General features: G+C 46.7%; 1 protein-coding gene across 4 annotated transcripts in view; it reads left to right on the top strand.

The window, feature by feature from the left end:
- Positions 1–6,108: 6,108 nt before the first annotated feature.
- The window catches only part of LOC147029298 (disco-interacting protein 2 homolog C-like), a 332,275-nt gene continuing 319,500 nt past the window's right edge, over positions 6,109–18,883 (top strand). For 2 of the 4 annotated variants that reach the window (XM_085872251.1, XM_085872246.1), the window contains exon 1: positions 6,109–6,331. In XM_085872251.1, the coding sequence (XP_085728377.1) occupies positions 6,247–6,331 (85 nt within the window). In that variant the 5' untranslated portion in view covers positions 6,109–6,246. The remainder of the gene's footprint in view (positions 6,332–18,883) is intronic. The other 2 variants (XM_085872247.1, XM_085872249.1) reach the window with 2 other exon arrangements.

The following is an 18,883-nucleotide window of genomic DNA, read 5'->3' as shown; positions in this document are numbered from 1 at the left end:
GGACATGATCCTGGAGTACCCGCAAAACAAGAGAGGACATGATCCTGGAGGACCCGCAGAACAAGAAAGGACATGATCCTGGAGGACCCGCAGAACAAGAAAGGATATGATCCTGGAGGACCCGCAGAACAAGAAAGGATATGATCCTGGAGGACCTGAAGAACAAGAGAGGACATGATCCTGGAGGATCCGTAGAACAAGAGAGGACATGATCCTGGAGTACCCACAGAACAAGAGAGGACATGATCCTGGAGTACCCACAGAACAAGAGAGGACATGATCCTGGAGTACCCACAGAACAAGAGAGGACATGATCCTGGAGTACCCACAGAACAAGGGAGGACATGATCCTGGAGTACCCACAGAACAAGAGAGGACATGATCCTGGAGTACCCGCAAAACAAGAGAGGACATGATCCTGGAGTACCCGCAAAACAAGAGAGGACATGATCCTGGAGTACCCACAGAACAAGAGAGGACATGATCCTGGAGTACCCGCAGAACAAGAAAGGACATGATCCTGGAGGACCCACAGAACAAGAGAGGACATGATCCTGGAGGACCTGAAGAACAAGAGAGGACATGATCCTGGAGGATCCGTAGAACGAGAGGACATGATCCTGGAGTACCCACAGAACAAGAGAGGACATGATCCTGGAGTACCCACAGAACAAGAGAGGACATGATCCTGGAGTACCCACAGAACAAGAGAGGACATGATCCTGGAGTACCCACAGAACAAGGGAGGACATGATCCTGGAGTACCCACAGAACAAGAGAGGACATGATCCTGGAGTACCCACAGAACAAGAGAGGACATGATCCTGGAGTACCCGCAAAACAAGAGAGGACATGATCCTGGAGTACCCACAGAACAAGAGAGGACATGATCCTGGAGTACCCACAGAACAAGAGAGGACATGATCCTGGAGTACCCACAGAACAAGAGAGGACATGATCCTGGAGTACCCACAGAACAAGAGAGGACATGATCCTGGAGTACCCACAGAACAAGAGAGGACATGATCCTGGAGTACCCACAGAACAAGGGAGGACATGATCCTGGAGTACCCACAGAACAAGAGAGGACATGATCCTGGAGTACCCACAGAACAAGAGAGGACATGATCCTGGAGTACCCACAGAACAAGAGAGGACATGATCCTGGAGTACCCGCAAAACAAGAGAGGACATGATCCTGGAGTACCCGCAAAACAAGAGAGGACATGATCCTGGAGTACCCGCAAAACAAGAGAGGACATGATCCTGGAGGACCCGCAGAACAAGAAAGGACATGATCCTGGAGGACCCGCAGAACAAGAAAGGACATGATCCTGGAGGACCCACAGAACAAGAGAGGACATGATCCTGGAGTACCCACAGAACAAGAGAGGACATGATCCTGGAGGATCCGTAGAACAAGAGAGGACATGATCCTGGAGTACCCACAGAACAAGAGAGGACATGATCCTGGAGTACCCACAGAACAAGAGAGGACATGATCCTGGAGTACCCGCAAAACAAGAGAGGACATGATCCTGGAGTACCCGCAAAACAAGAGAGGACATGATCCTGGAGTACCCGCAAAACAAGAGAGGACATGATCCTGGAGGACCCGCAGAACAAGAAAGGACATGATCCTGGAGGACCCGCAGAACAAGAAAGGATATGATCCTGGAGGACCCACAGAACAAGAGAGGACATGATCCTGGAGGACCCACAGAACAAGAGAGGACATGATCCTGGAGGACCCACAGAACAAGAGAGGACATGATCCTGGAGGATCCGTAGAACAAGAGAGGACATGATCCTGGAGTACCCACAGAACAAGAGAGGACATGATCCTGGAGTACCCACAGAACAAGAGAGGACATGATCCTGGAGTACCCACAGAACAAGAGAGGACATGATCCTGGAGTACCCACAGAACAAGAGAGGACATGATCCTGGAGTACCCACAGAACAAGAGAGGACATGATCCTGGAGTACCCACAGAACAAGAGAGGACATGATCCTGGAGTACCCACAGAACAAGAGAGGACATGATCCTGGAGTACCCACAGAACAAGAGAGGACATGATCCTGGAGTACCCACAGAACAAGAGAGGACATGATCCTGGAGTACCCACAGAACAAGAGAGGACATGATCCTGGAGTACCCACAGAACAAGAGAGGACATGATCCTGGAGTACCCACAGAACAAGAGAGGACATGATCCTGGAGTACCCACAGAACAAGAGAGGACATGATCCTGGAGTACCCACAGAACAAGAGAGGACATGATCCTGGAGTACCCGCAGAACAAGAGAGGACATGATCCTGGAGTACCCACAGAACAAGAGAGGACATGATCCTGGAGTACCCACAGAACAAGAGAGGACATGATCCTGGAGTACCCACAGAACAAGAGAGGACATGATCCTGGAGTACCCACAGAACAAGGGAGGACATGATCCTGGAGTACCCGCAAAACAAGAGAGGACATGATCCTGGAGTACCCGCAAAACAAGAGAGGACATGATCCTGGAATACCCGCAAAACAAGAGAGGACATGATTCTGGAGTACCCGCAAAACAAGAGAGGACATGATCCTGGAGTACCCGCAAAACAAGAGAGGACATGATCCTGGAGGACCCGCAGAACAAGAAAGGACATGATCCTGGAGGACCCGCAGAACAAGAAAGGACATGATCCTGGAGGACCCACAGAACAAGAGAGGACATGATCCTGGAGGACCTGAAGAACAAGAGAGGACATGATCCTGGAGGATCCGTAGAACGAGAGGACATGATCCTGGAGTACCCACAGAACAAGAGAGGACATGATCCTGGAGTACCCACAGAACAAGAGAGGACATGATCCTGGAGTACCCACAGAACAAGAGAGGACATGATCCTGGAGTACCCACAGAACAAGGGAGGACATGATCCTGGAGTACGCACAGAACAAGAGAGGACATGATCCTGGAGTACCCGCAAAACAAGAGAGGACATGATCCTGGAGTACCCGCAAAACAAGAGAGGACATGATCCTGGAGTACCCACAGAACAAGAGAGGACATGATCCTGGAGTACCCACAGAACAAGAGAGGACATGATCCTGGAGTACCCACAGAACAAGAGAGGACATGATCCTGGAGTACCCACAGAACAAGAGAGGACATGATCCTGGAGTACCCACAGAACAAGGGAGGACATGATCCTGGAGTACCCACAGAACAAGAGAGGACATGATCCTGGAGTACCCACAGAACAAGAGAGGACATGATCCTGGAGTACCCACAGAACAAGAGAGGACATGATCCTGGAGTACCCGCAAAACAAGAGAGGACATGATCCTGGAGTACCCGCAAAACAAGAGAGGACATGATCCTGGAGTACCCGCAAAACAAGAGAGGACATGATCCTGGAGGACCCGCAGAACAAGAAAGGACATGATCCTGGAGGACCCGCAGAACAAGAAAGGATATGATCCTGGAGGACCCACAGAACAAGAGAGGACATGATCCTGGAGGACCTGAAGAACAAGAGAGGACATGATCCTGGAGGATCCGTAGAACAAGAGAGGACATGATCCTGGAGTACCCACAGAACAAGAGAGGACATGATCCTGGAGTACCCACAGAACAAGAGAGGACATGATCCTGGAGTACCCACAGAACAAGAGAGGACATGATCCTGGAGTACCCACAGAACAAGGGAGAACATGATCCTGGAGTACCCACAGAACAAGAGAGGACATGATCCTGGAGTACCCGCAAAACAAGAGAGGACATGATCCTGGAGTACCCGCAAAACAAGAGAGGACATGATCCTGGAGTACCCACAGAACAAGAGAGGACATGATCCTGGAGTACCCACAGAACAAGAGAGGACATGATCCTGGAGTACCCACAGAACAAGAGAGGACATGATCCTGGAGTACCCACAGAACAAGAGAGGACATGATCCTGGAGTACCCACAGAACAAGGGAGGACATGATCCTGGAGTACCCACAGAACAAGAGAGGACATGATCCTGGAGTACCCACAGAACAAGAGAGGACATGATCCTGGAGTACCCACAGAACAAGAGAGGACATGATCCTGGAGTACCCGCAAAACAAGAGAGGACATGATCCTGGAGTACCCGCAAAACAAGAGAGGACATGATCCTGGAGTACCCGCAAAACAAGAGAGGACATGATCCTGGAGTACCCGCAAAACAAGAGAGGACATGATCCTGGAGGACCCGCAGAACAAGAAAGGACATGATCCTGGAGGACCCGCAGAACAAGAAAGGATATGATCCTGGAGGACCCACAGAACAAGAGAGGACATGATCCTGGAGGACCCACAGAACAAGAGAGGACATGATCCTGGAGGACCCACAGAACAAGAGAGGACATGATCCTGGAGGATCCGTAGAACAAGAGAGGACATGATCCTGGAGTACCCACAGAACAAGAGAGGACATGATCCTGGAGTACCCACAGAACAAGAGAGGACATGATCCTGGAGTACCCACAGAACAAGAGAGGACATGATCCTGGAGTACCCACAGAACAAGAGAGGACATGATCCTGGAGTACCCACAGAACAAGAGAGGACATGATCCTGGAGGACCCACAGAACAAGAGAGGACATGATCCTGGAGGATCCGTAGAACAAGAGAGGACATGATCCTGGAGTACCCACAGAACAAGAGAGGACATGATCCTGGAGTACCCACAGAACAAGAGAGGACATGATCCTGGAGTACCCACAGAACAAGAGAGGACATGATCCTGGAGTACCCACAGAACAAGAGAGGACATGATCCTGGAGTACCCACAGAACAAGGGAGGACATGATCCTGGAGTACCCACAGAACAAGAGAGGACATGATCCTGGAGTACCCACAGAACAAGAGAGGACATGATCCTGGAGTACCCACAGAACAAGAGAGGACATGATCCTGGAGTACCCGCAAAACAAGAGAGGACATGATCCTGGAGTACCCGCAAAACAAGAGAGGACATGATCCTGGAGTACCCGCAAAACAAGAGAGGACATGATCCTGGAGTACCCGCAAAACAAGAGAGGACATGATCCTGGAGGACCCGCAGAACAAGAAAGGACATGATCCTGGAGGACCCGCAGAACAAGAAAGGATATGATCCTGGAGGACCCACAGAACAAGAGAGGACATGATCCTGGAGGACCCACAGAACAAGAGAGGACATGATCCTGGAGGACCCACAGAACAAGAGAGGACATGATCCTGGAGGATCCGTAGAACAAGAGAGGACATGATCCTGGAGTACCCACAGAACAAGAGAGGACATGATCCTGGAGTACCCACAGAACAAGAGAGGACATGATCCTGGAGTACCCACAGAACAAGAGAGGACATGATCCTGGAGTACCCACAGAACAAGAGAGGACATGATCCTGGAGTACCCACAGAACAAGAGAGGACATGATCCTGGAGTACCAGATCTTACACGGAACGGTAAAACTGGAATAAGGGCGATCCAGGAGTTTTTGATTTGGGGGGTGGGGGGGGGGTCCAGAAATCAAGTGAATGAGTGCGTCATATATTAACATTCCAGCAAATACAACACATCGCTTTGCTGATGGGGGGGGGGTATTAACGAGGGGGTTGAGAGAGGAGGGAGGGAAGGTAGCAAAAGGGGGGGGGAGGTGGGGAGAGCTATGCCTCACCAAACGTTGCTGGACCGTGGGGGGAGAGAAACAGCGACAGAGACAGAGACAGGCACAGACACAAACAGAGAGAGACAGAGACAGAGAGGGACAGAGACAGAGACAGACAGGCAGCCAGAGACAGAGAGAGACAGACAGAGAGACACAGACAGACAGGGAGAGAGAGGGAGACAGAGAGACACAGAGGGAGAGGGAGAGGGAGAGGGAGAGGGAGAGGGAGAGAGAGAGGGAGAGGGAGAGGGAGAGGGAGAGGGAGACAGAGACAGAGAAGAGAAGAGAAGAGAATGGACAAATGGGCGTGTACTGGTGAAGGAGGAAGGGCGGGAGCGGATGAAGGAGGGATATTGGGAGGAGGGTGAAGGAGGAATGAATGGTGAAGGAGGGATATTGGGAGGAAGGTGAAGGAGGAATGAATGGTGAAGGAGGGATATTGGGAGGAGGGTGAAGGAGGAATGAATGTGAAGGAGGAATGGAGGGAGGAAGCGAGTGAAGAAGAGTGAGAGTGGAAACGGTTGAGAGACATCTCCGCCCAATCGTCGTCCAAGGTGTCCACGTCGGGCCATGGCGGAGCGGAGTGTGGACGTGGTCCCTTTACCGCTGGATGTCCGGGCCAAGCTTGCCGAACTCGAGCTCGAACTCTCCGAAGGTTCGCTCCGTCATGGCGATGATGATTTGCTGCACCACGTATCGCGGTGTTCGCGTCTTGGTTTTGTCCCAATGTTTCAATGTCCGATTCCGCGGTGTCCGAGATCCAGCTGGGATCGCCGTGAGCTTCGTCCCTGGTTCGTGTGTTTGTTTGTCCGGGCGTCGCGTCGGAACCCACTGTCCTCGTTGATTCATCATTTCCTTCTTGATTGTCCTCATTGTATTCGGTGATTTGTGAACCTATAAACGTGTCTGTCTGTGTGTGAACCTGTAAACGTGTCTGTGTGTGTGAACCTGTAAACGTGTCTGTCTGTGTGAACCTATAAACGTGTCTGTGTGTGTGAACCTGTAAACTTGTCTGTGTGTGTGTGAACCTGTAAACTTGTCTGTCTGTGTGTGTGTGAACCTATAAACGTGTCTGTCTGTGTGAACCTATAAACGTGTCTGTCTGTGTGAACCTATAAACGCGTCTGTGTGTGTGAACCTGTAAACGTGTCTGTGTGTGTGAACCTGTAAACGTGTCTGTGTGTGTGAACCTGTAAACGTGTCTGTGTGTGTGAACCTGCAAACGTGTCTGTCTGTGTGAACCTATAAACGTGTCTGTGTGTGTGAACCTGTAAACTTGTCTGTGTGTGTGAACCTGTAAACTTGTCTGTCTGTGTGTGTGTGAACCTATAAACGTGTCTGTCTGTGTGAACCTATAAACGTGTCTGTGTGTGTGAACCTATAAACGTGTCTGTCTGTGTGAACCTGTAAACGTGTCTGTGTGTGTGAACCTGTAAACGTGTCTGTGTGTGTGAACCTGTAAACGTGTCTGTGTGTGTGAACCTGTAAACGTGTCTGTGTGTGTGAACCTGTAAACTTGTCTGTGTGTGTGTGAACCTGTAAACTTGTCTGTCTGTGTGTGTGTGAACCTATAAACGTGTCTGTCTGTGTGAACCTATAGACGTGTCTGTCTGTGTGAACCTATAGACGTGTCTGTCTGTGTGAACCTATAGACGTGTCTGTCTGTGTGAACCTATAAACGTGTCTGTGTGAACCTATAAACGTGTCTGTGTGTGTGAACCTGTAAACGTGTCTGTGTGTGTGTGAACCTATAAACGTGTCTGTCTGTGTGAACCTATAAACGTGTCTGTCTGTGTGAACCTATAAACGTGTCTGTCTGTGTGAACCTATAAACGTGTCTGTGTGTGTGAACCTGTAAACGTGTCTGTGTGTGTGTGAACCTGTAAACGTGTCTGTGTGTGTGAACCTGTAAACGTGTCTGTCTGTGTGAACCTATAAACGTGTCTGTCTGTGTGAACCTATAAACGTGTCTGTCTGTGTGAACCTATAAACGTGTCTGTGTGTGTGAACCTGTAAACGTGTCTGTGTGTGTGTGAACCTATAAACGTGTCTGTCTGTGTGAACCTGTAAACGTGTCTGTGTGTGTGAACCTATAAACCACTCGCTTCCCTTTCACCTCCGCATCCAGTCCTTTTTGGCCTGCTGTACTTGTAGATGTACAATGTACATGTATACTGTACTTGTATGCATTTATGAATTTCTGTCCTGCTGTACATATGTATGTAAATGTCTGTCTCTTTCTGTCCTGTTATACTTGTGAATGTCTGTCTGTATGTGTCTGTACTTGTATTCCTGTGAATGTATGTCTGTCTGTCTGTCTGAAGTGCCATTCCTGTGAATGTATGTCTGTCTGTCTGAAGTGCCATTCCTGTGAATGTATGTCTGTCTGTCTGAAGTGCCATTCCTGTGAATGTATGTCTGTCTGTCTGAAGTGCCATTCCTGTGAATGTATGTCTGTCTGAAGTGCCATTCCTGTGAATGTCTGTCTGTCTGTCTGTCCTGCTGTATCATTGTATATTTTCGCGTTTTGCTCGACTTCGTTTGTTCTTCAAGAACGAAATGGGCCTTCTTCACATCCAGAAAACCGTGTACACTTGAGATTGGCTTTGAATCCTGTTTTCTATTTTACATTTGGATGTATATATATATATATATATATATATATATATATATATATATATATATATATATATATATATATATATATATATATATATATATATATATATATATATATATACATACATACATACATACATACATACATACATACATACATACATACTTACATACATATGTGTGTTTTGGTTTTTAGCCATTGTCATGGCTTAGTCCATGAACCTTGAGCCCACACAGTACTGTGCTTAGAATGTTTTCCTTCACTCCTCAGTCGTTTTTATTTTTAATTTTTAATTTAATTTTTTCTACTTCTGTTTAGTTTGGTTTTTACAAGTCATAGATTTTGCTTTCTTGTATCGAAAACGTCCCACACCTCCTTCACTCCTTTGTCCATGTTTAACCTGACTTTAGCCTGGTTGCAGATATGGCGACTGGTTTTTCTCTGGAGTGTTTTGAGGTTTTGGCGGATTGTTGAATTGTACTTATGGTGGTGTTCTTAAGGCGACATGGATGTTGGTCTGCATGCTTGCTTCCGTCGCTTTGTACTGGGTCATGCAGAGTATATCTCGTGTGTTTGGCCCCATGGATCATACACACGTGGTAATCCTCTACCTGTGCCTACATTTCCTTTACATCGCCTTGCTGATTCTATTTTGGTAATTTTGCTGTCATTGGAAGTGTTTAGTTCATGCTAATTTCGGTTCAAACAAAATACTTTAGACCGAATGTTATTATTTTCACGCTTGCAGCCTCTGTCTCTTTCTGTCCTGATTTAGTCTTCAAAATTACTTTCTACTTTTTGCGTTTGCTGAGAAATCAGTTATTTCATCAAACTCGTGACATTTGCATCTAAATACCTTTAGGATTTTCCCTGGTGATTTATAATAAATCCAAATATCTTTAGGATTTTCCCTGGTGATTTATAATAAATCCAAATATCTTTAGGATTTTCCCTGGTGATTTATAATAAATCCAAATATCTTTAGGATTCTCCGTGGTGATTTACAATCGATACAAATATCTTTAGGATTTCCACTGGTGATTTATAATAAATCCAAATATCTTTAGGATTTTCCCTGGTGATTTATAATAAATCCAAATATCTTTAGGATTCTCCGTGGTGATTTACAATCGATACAAATATCTTTAGGATTTCCACTGGTGATTTATAATTAACCCAAATATCTTTAGGATTCCCCTTTGTGATAATGCATCCGTGAGGATTTTCCCTGGTGATAATTAATTACAGATGAAGAAAATAAACTTGCCTTTTGTAAACATTATGTCATTGACCTCAAAATGTTATTTTGGTAAGTTAACTGCAGTATGTATTTTTGGTTCATACCTAAATTAATTTACATAATTTAATCATTCATGTGTATGGATGATTTTAAAGAGGAAGAAAACAAAAAACAAAATGTAGTTTGGTGGAAGGTTTTCGTCAGTTGGTGAGCAAGTTGTGACTTGAAGTAAAGGGTGGAGATGAAATCTCATTACCCTAGGTTGTATATTTGGATCTTGCAGATATGCAACATTGCCAGCAACGTTAAAGATTTGCCATTGAGTCATGACTCCCATCTTTGTGACGATTCTTAAGGGGCTCGTGCATCGTAATTTTGGCAAAATAATACAACTGGATGATGATCCTTAAAATCTGCTTTTGTCACACCATTTGTGGTTCCTGATCATTCTTTGGAAACTCCTTGTGTTTCATGGCACAATGGGTGTGAACATTATTCCTCTTTTATTGAGACAATAATGGTGCCCAGGTCAACCCCCTCAATACCACATCGTAAGGGAAATGGGATTTCCTTTGCCATTTATTTTTTGCGTTTCTCTTTTTATATTAGGTGAGCAGATAACCAGGTTTCATCAGGCTGTTGTCAGGGAAGTCATTCCCAATAGTGTGGAATATTTATGGAGTTGGACAGGAATGTTCTTTAACAGCATAATGGCAGGGACCCGTGTAAATTCCACATCATGTAAAATGTGACTTCGAGTTCTTAACCCCTTCCTCCTTTAAGTCTGCATCCCCCCCCCCTTCCAAGTCCAATTCCACGTCGCAGCCTCCATCCCAACACATCCCTGTCTCCATCCCAACTCCATTTCCGCATCCCTACCCCCTCCCAAATCCATTTCTGCATCCCTACCCCCTTCCCAGCTCAATTTCTGCATCCCTCCCATCCAAACTCCAATTCTGCATCCCTCCCCCTCCCAAATCCAACTCGGCATCCCCCCTCCCAAATCCAACTCAGCATTCCTCCCCCTCCCAACTGCAGGTTGGCATCCCTCCCCCTCCCAACTGCAGGTTGGCATCCCTCCCCCTCTCCCAAATGCAGGTTGGCATCCCTCCCCCCCTCACCCCTCCCAACTCCAATTATCCATGCTCCCCGATGAACTCCAAGTCTGCATCCCTCTCCCCTTCCTCGCACGGATTGACTCGAAGACTGATTAGACCTGTAGTGACAACGAGCCAATATGGAAGGTATCATTCTGGTTTCCAGTGTTTCATTATTACTTTGGCCACCGAAGGTGAAGAAGGTTATGTTTTCACCACTTTCGGTTGTTTGTCTGTTTGTCTGTTTGTCTGTTTGTGGAGAGGATATTTCAAAAAGTTATCGATGGATCCAGATGAAATTTTGTGAACCGGTTCGGTGTGTAACGAGGATGAACTGATTAGATTTTGGTGAAGATCTGGATCCGAATCCGACCACGAGAATTAAAAAACTGATTCTTCAACATTGAGAGATAGGGCCAAAAATAATGTTGTTTCGGCCACGGGTACTGAGACACCAGTTTTCCACTCAGGGGGATTAATCCCCGGTTGTCCTCGGAAGAGCCGGACCTGGGGTCACCGCTCACAATTAACGTTGTGGTACGGTGGATTGTTTTAGAACCACGAATGCCACCCAGTTAACAACGAGTTCCAGTGTCTACCGTCTAATTATGCCATTTAATTGGAGGTCACGTGGTTACCTGAGCGGGGAGCGCGCCCTCGGCAAAGCACCAATGTTATCTCTATTAGATTTTAATTAAGGTGGCCGAGCGTTTTAACCGCTGGTGTGTGCTGACTATTTTCGGTCAAATCTGTGGTAATTACCTCCCAGTCAATCTTGGTTTGGGCAATGCTAGACCAAAGGAAGGAAAGGACAAACACGGACAGGTTGGAAGTCAACAAATGATTTATTAATTATAAAAAATAAAAATAACTTTTTATTTTCCGAGGTAAGTAAATGAATAAATTCCAAAGCAATCGAAATGAATAGTTAAGAGACAAAGAGCAGATGCTTATCGGGGGGGTTGACTTACAACTATACACAGACAAGGGTATCCAGCAGATCATTCGGGGGGGCGGGGGGGGGGAAGAGTCGTCTCGCTCACCAGAGATTAGTCGTCCGTGAAGTGAAAATGTCCTGAAGTGTGTGTGTGTGTGTGTGTGTGTGTGTGTGTGTGTGTGTGTGTGTGTGTGTGTGTGTGTGTGTGTGTGTGTGTGTGTGTGTGTATGTGTGTCCCGTTCGTCGCCAGCACCCAGCCTTGCCGTGCACCCATTCACCAACAGCCTTGGATGCCAGTCGACGTCTGGGGGAGGGGGGACACCAAGATCGTCTGTCGCGGGTTTAGACCCTGGTGCTGTGACACGGGCAGCTCCTCACACTTCACAAAACTGTTGACATCCAGTGATCCACACAGGCCGTCAGTGACTGACCCGCGCCTCACTCGTTGGTGACCGACCCATGCCTCACTTGTCGGCGCTGCTCACACCCACACGCTCGCACGTTTCCCCGCTTGCACGCTTCCTCACTTGCATGCTTCCTCTCTCGCTTACTTCTTCCCTTGCGCTCTTAAACTCTCGCTTTCTTTTCGGCTCGCTTGTCCGCTTCTTGCTCGCGCACTTCCTCTCTCAGAACGGACCTCCAATTCTTTTTATATCTGCGGTCCGTCTCGGCGGCGCAGAGTCCCCCCCCCAAGCTCACCCCCGCCCCACTTGCGCACTGTTACCATGACAACCCGGGCTCTCAAAAAAAAGGCGGGCATCGGCGCTCATGAAATAAATATGTGCATAAACTTTGCTGAGGAAAAATAAGGGCACGTGCCAATGCTCGCAAAAGAAATGTGTTTGTAAACATGTCTGTCGTAAAGAAAAAAAGGTTCCCATAAGAGAGGGGATCCATTCTTCACCCTTCTCAACGCATCACATTTAAAATCCGATTAGACATGGGGATGGGGCTAATGTGAACATGCATTTAAGGAAATAACTGTCTGAGGACCTGGATGTGTGGATGCATTCATCAGACCGGATTCTGAAATCCGTCAGTTCAATATGCAGTTTATAGAATATTATTTCAAAAATGTATTGGGCTCGATTATGTTGTCGTTGATTAGGCATTGTGTGGCGGAGGTATGCACTCTACCGAGTGCCCTTCTAATTTTCGTTTTCAGTGTTTCATTATTTCCATTCATTTGTTCTCCTAATTCTCCAAATTACTTGTGAAATTGGGACAATATGGAAGACTATGTGACGTCAAGAGCCATCCCTTGTTGAAGGCCATGGCACAATCCTCCAGGGTTCCGTGCTCAGTGAGCCCTCACTTCCGATCACGTCGAATATCTTCTTCTTCTTTCGGCTCGCTCCCGTTAGGGGTCGCCACAGCGGATCAACCGTCTCCATTTCGCTCTATCCTCCACATCTTCCATTGACACTCCAACCACTCGCATGTCCGCCCTCACCGTATCCATGAAACTCTTCTTTGGCCTTCCTCTTCTCCTCCTGCCTGGCAGATCCATCTTCAACATCCTTCTCCCGATTACCTTTCTTCTCTCCATCATATCAGCCAACTCTCGCCCTTTGCCAGTCATCGTCCCAACATTCAGAGTTCCAACTCTCACCTGCACACTTCTACCCTTCCCCCTCTCCCACTGCCTCCGGACTCGCCTTCCCCGTCTCCTTCTCCTTCTCCTCCTTCGCCCAGCAGTAGCACAATTTCCACTGGTACCCTGCTGACCACCGGTACCGGTGGCGGTCGTTGGTAACCCGGGCCTCGACCGATCCGGTATGGAAATTCGTTTTGTTGTCCGCATAATGATTTGGCATAGGTTTTTACGCCGGATGCCCTTCCTGACACAACCCTGGTCGCCTCTTACGACACACAGAGATATGGTACACCTATTCTAACCGGGGCAACTGATCACGTCGAATATATGTATAAAATAAAAATCTGCTTTCAATTCGTAATTGTTTCGTCACCTCCAACTTGCCACGGATGCATCAGAAAGGAGTTTATATTGAGATCCGTTTGTGGGATAAATCATTTGTTTCCAAAAGAATGGTATTCTGATTTTGGATGTGTGTGAGTGTGTAGTGTAATAATGATGCATATAAATAATATATTACTTCCGGTAGAAGTGTAAACCAACGACTCTGAGCATATACACCACATGCGCAACAAAAATGAATATATCTCAAAATATCATGAATATCGGTCTCTGAAAACCGTCGCATCCACTGTCTGGACCCAAGAGTTCCTAAATGAGGTATCATTGAGCATTGCACGTGCTGTGGTTATGAAGTTTACCCCGTTCAGAGGCGATCTGGCAACTTGCGTACACATACATAAACCTGGTTTTGTTGAAGACTTCAAATATAATGGCCAGAAAGCAGCAGCACTACATACAGAGTGTCATCAAGTACACAACACAAACACAAAACGAGAATGCCACTCAGAAGAGCACACGCCTCTGCCAGGCTGAACAGTTTCTGTTTTGTATCCCACTGATAGGCCGGATTTGGATCCAGACCTGAACCAAAATCAAATCGGCTTATTATTATCCAATCGACTGATTCACCTAGTTTTGTCATAAATCGTCCACAAGTTTTTGAAATATGCTATCTATCGTGCGTTTTTGGCCCCACCTCTCTTTGGTGAAGAATTGGGTAAAAAAATAAATAAATTCTCAGATCCGGATCTGGATCCTCACCAAAATCGAATCTTCATCCTCGTCATACTCCCAAACTGTCCACTAAGTTTTGTCCGAATCCATCCAAAACATTTTTGAGATATCGGGTTAAATATCATTTTTAGCCCCATTACTCAGTGGTGAAGAATCATTTAAATTCTCGGATCTGGAATCTCACCAAAATCGAATCGATTCTTCCTTGTCACACACACACCATTTGTCCACCGAGTTTCGTCCGAATCCGTCCGCAACTTTTTGAGATATCCTGCTCACAGACAAACAGACAGACCATGGGTGAAAACATAATGTCCTTCCACCTTCAATGGCGGAGGTAATGAGCAGAAAACACCAGATGAAGTGCAAATCGGATAAAAATAAAAACTATTTGAGTAGATACAGAGCCAACATGCACTGTAAATATATCAAAAAACTTCCTGCATAATGTTTTGAAAGGCGATGTGGAATGTCAAAAATATGGTTTGGATGTAACAACAGGTATTGATAAACAATTTTCTTCTTTAATATAAGAACTTCAGAGTGGAGAGAGACTTGAGACAGAATTCCAGAATTCCAGAAATGAAACACTTTTAAAGAAACAGTTGTGCAGCGTGTTTCTGAAGTGCACAATTGTCGGGATATTTATTTTACAACATCCATTGTTATGATTGTTCAGATTGTGAGCCACTGACATGGACGGATCCACTTGTCAATTCTTGTGTCGGTTTCTTTGAACGTTTCTTCACATTGACATCGATCTTGGCATGTTACGTTTCTGATTTCAATCTTTCGATCTTCAACAGTACATGGTCTCGTGGTAAAAGCACTGATTTCAGGTATTTTCCCCAAGGTAAAAAAAAAAATGTTAATTGTCGTTGTATCTTGACGAGGTGGGGCCGTTCTGTCGGTCCACAATGTCCTCTCCACCTCAAAGGCATCATCTCCAGAAAAAACGAAGATTCTGGACTTTTGAAACGCTGATAGAAGATAACTGAGAAGTGTTCATCATGACAGGCCTGCTCCCAGCAGACATTGCTGTTATTCCATATACCTGTGGGGATGGAGGGGTGGGGTGACGCACGGTTCTGATGACTGGTTGGGGGTGTTTCCACAGTTGTGTGGCTTTACCATAACAGCTTCACATGTGTTGACTCTATCACATCGGGATTATACCGTCTGATTAAAAATAACAACAACCTTTGCTGTACAACTTTTTCTAAATTAACAACAACAATGGCCAACAGTTCTTTTGACTCGACATGTTGTGATCTACAATGTCAAAGCATATTATGATGAACTTTGTGAATGGACCTCTTATTAAATGCTTTTAAGTTTGATTTATTTGAATTGTAGAAAAGTTGACCCACTCTCGGGTTTGTTTTTTGAGACATTCCTATTCCTAAATTGCACGAATGACGTATTGAATGATGGAGCCGGTGATTTTTCGAGATCACAGCAAATGGATGGAATTCACGGAATCGGTGACTTGAAATGAAAAACTGAATGTGACGCAGAAAAAAGGGAATGTGTTGAATTACCGAGAAAATTCAAGGTCAGGGTGAATTGCTCGCTTGCTTATTGTCCAATCGTGCGGCTCGACACATGGAGCTTCTTACAAATGAACTTTCACCACTTTTGGTGGTGTTGGGCCCACGTTCCGATTTTATTCCAAGTGACCTTCATTCCTTTCATTTCCCACTCGATGGTACACCGCGCCGGGTCTTACTTGCCCATGCAACCATTCCCTTCCCATCAGGTGCCCAACATATCAGTGAAATTGGATTTGGAAGTCATTCAACGAAAATATTCCCTGAAAATATGATGGTCGGTGAAAACAAGAGTGCAAGGAAATTATGTAGAGGAGGAGGCCTTTCGGTCCATCATGCCTGCACCACACCAATACCAGATTTTTAATAAATCCATCCATACCCCTTCCCTTCGTGTGCAGCCTTCTGGCTGCTCCACTGGTACTCTTTTCACCGACCTCGGAAGGATGACAGGCTGAGTCAACCCCCTGGTGTTAATTCGGCGGACAACGGGGCTTGAACTCAGGACTCTAGGATCCTAAGCCACCACCCTAACCACTAAGTCAACACCAGGTTTATGAAATGTTGGTCATCACATGCGCATGCGGACACCTTTGGAGAAACTTTACTTTTTCGGTGAAAAAAAAAATCATCGAAATACAGACTCTGTGAATTTGTCCACAAAAAAATTCTCAAACAAAACGGGCCTTGATGTGCTTATCAATGTTCAGCACATCTTGCCATGTCTGCGTACTTTCTTTGTCGGTGAGCGTACATGGACATCATCATCATACGAAAATAGCGTGTTGGTCTGTATGTCTGTCCACTTCTCCACTCTACCAGCTGTGCTGATCTCCACCAAATTTTGCATGCGTGCTCCAGGTAGCCAGGGTGGGGGTAAAACTTCCCGACGAACAATACTTGTACACTTAAGATTTGTCTCCCAACCATCACTATCCTTCTCTGTTTCACTTACTGCTCTCCCAATTATACAAACCTTATAGCTTTCTTAGACTATCTTAACCCTTGCCATGAGGCCATAACACATCCGAACACCCTCAAGCAGAATTTCTCTATCTCGGAGACTTCAATGTACACCACAGGGAGTGGCTGAAATCTTCCCACACGGATGCTAGAAGGGTTGAAGCTCATACATTTTTTTCCATTCTTAATAATTTGGAACAAATTATTACCCACCCTACCCATATCCCAGATTGTCATGACCACACTACCAGTACTTTGGATTTATTCCTCACTTCCAATCCGTTGCATTACAACTACACAATTTCACCTCCAAGTGGTTCTTCTGACCACAATCTTGTGAACATCACTTTACTTACCACCACTTCTTCTCCTTCGACTGCTCCGACGAAACGCCAGTATTGGCATTTTAATAATGATGACTGGACTGGTTTACGAAACTTCTTCTCTGACTTTCCCTGGAAAGACGACTGCCTCTCCTCGAGCGATGCCTCTATCTCTGCTGAATGTATAGCTGAGGTTATTGTTGCAGGAATGGAGGCTCATATCCCCTTCTCTTTCAAATCTATCTCTCCTACCAATTATTGGTTCATTAATTCCTGCGCTGTGGCCATTCATGCAAGGGATGCTGCATATCGGACATGAAAAAACTCTTCTTCCTCTGACTCACATATCCGCCAGAAATCATTGCAAACATGTTATTTGTGAAGTGAAGTATTCCTTCATTCAAAAGAAATGTGCCAACCTCTCATCTTCTTCCACCAATAGATCTTTCTGGTCCTAAGCTAAAAGTATCTCCAACAACTTCTGCCGCTCTACCTTTCCTTCGCTTTTCCGTTCCAATGATACTGTTATGAATTCCGGCCCATCCGGCGTGCGATCGGCCACGTAACTCGAATCGCGACCGCGTCGCCCACCGGAACGGACAATTCAGTCGTGACCCTCCTTGGAACTACTGCCGGAGCGAGTCACGGGTGGGTCTTTCGACCCCACCACAATCGTGCCAATCGGCCACCCACGCAGGATCGGGTTGTTCGCCAAACTCGACCTACCTAAGTACCTGCGCGGGGTAGTTAACTGGGTGATCGTACCTCGCCGCTGGCCGGCCGAGGACACGAACCGCTTAAGCGGTCCGTTCCGTGCTTCAGTGATAACCGAGCGGTGTTATCGCCGGCCCCGACGGACGTGATTGTTTACCGGGTGCTTGCACCCCTCTACCAATTCCTTCCGTGATGCAAGATGGAACTTTCAAACAAGGGAAAGGACGCAACAAAACGGGGAACAGTTCGACAAGCACTTTTATTACACACTCAGACAAGGCAAGCACGTATTCACAGCCATACAGTAAGAATGCAATTTACAAGCAAGAGTTACAACTGAATAAAGCAATGTTTATTTACATGCACTTAAACAATTCTACTTATAAGACGGCGCCACCACATGCATTTACACAAAAGCAAAGGAAAAAGCCACCCTCAAAGGCAAGGGTGGCAGACAGGTCCGTGGACCAAATGCGCGTGGAACCTGGATGAGCGGCCAGGTCCACGAGACCGAAGGGTCTTACCCGCGCCCTCGTGGCGCGATGGCGGGCAAGCCGCGATGTCAGCGTAGCTGCGCCTGGCTTCGTGCCCCTGGCGTGGTCGGTGAGCTCTCTCCGTCGATCGGCCCCCGTCTGCCTTTCCCGTCTGCTTCGAGTTTCGTCCGGTACTCCACCAACTCCAGACTGCCACTCTCCAGACCCAACTTGACTGCTGACTCACTGCTCTGCCGACATGCACTGCTACTGCCACACTCTGCCGACACTGCGCTCGACTTGACTGCCGCTCTCCAGACCCGACTTGACTGCCGACGCTCCTCTGCCGACACACACTGCTTCTGCCACACTCTGCCACTCCCCTGCTCCCACTTGACTGCCGCGAGCTGTGCCGTGCTCGTGCTTATATAGGCCGGGGGGGGGGGAGTGCATATACAAATTTGTGGATCACAGCGGGTTCGGAGGTGGGGCTACACAACCTGATGCTCAGCCATTGGATGGAAGAAAAGTGGGGGTGAATCATTCTTGATTCTCTTTTCGAGGCGAAAGGAACCCATTCACATCCAATGGCATGACGTTTGGTAGAAAGGCGAAG

The sequence above is a fragment of the Eptatretus burgeri genome, chromosome 3 (assembly GCF_056783735.1).
Source record: "Eptatretus burgeri isolate ZD-2024b chromosome 3, Ebu_testis_v1, whole genome shotgun sequence".
NCBI lineage: Eukaryota > Metazoa > Chordata > Myxini > Myxiniformes > Myxinidae > Eptatretus > Eptatretus burgeri.
Note: the sequence above shows the minus strand (reverse complement) of the source record. Positions and strands in the feature narration are given on the sequence as shown.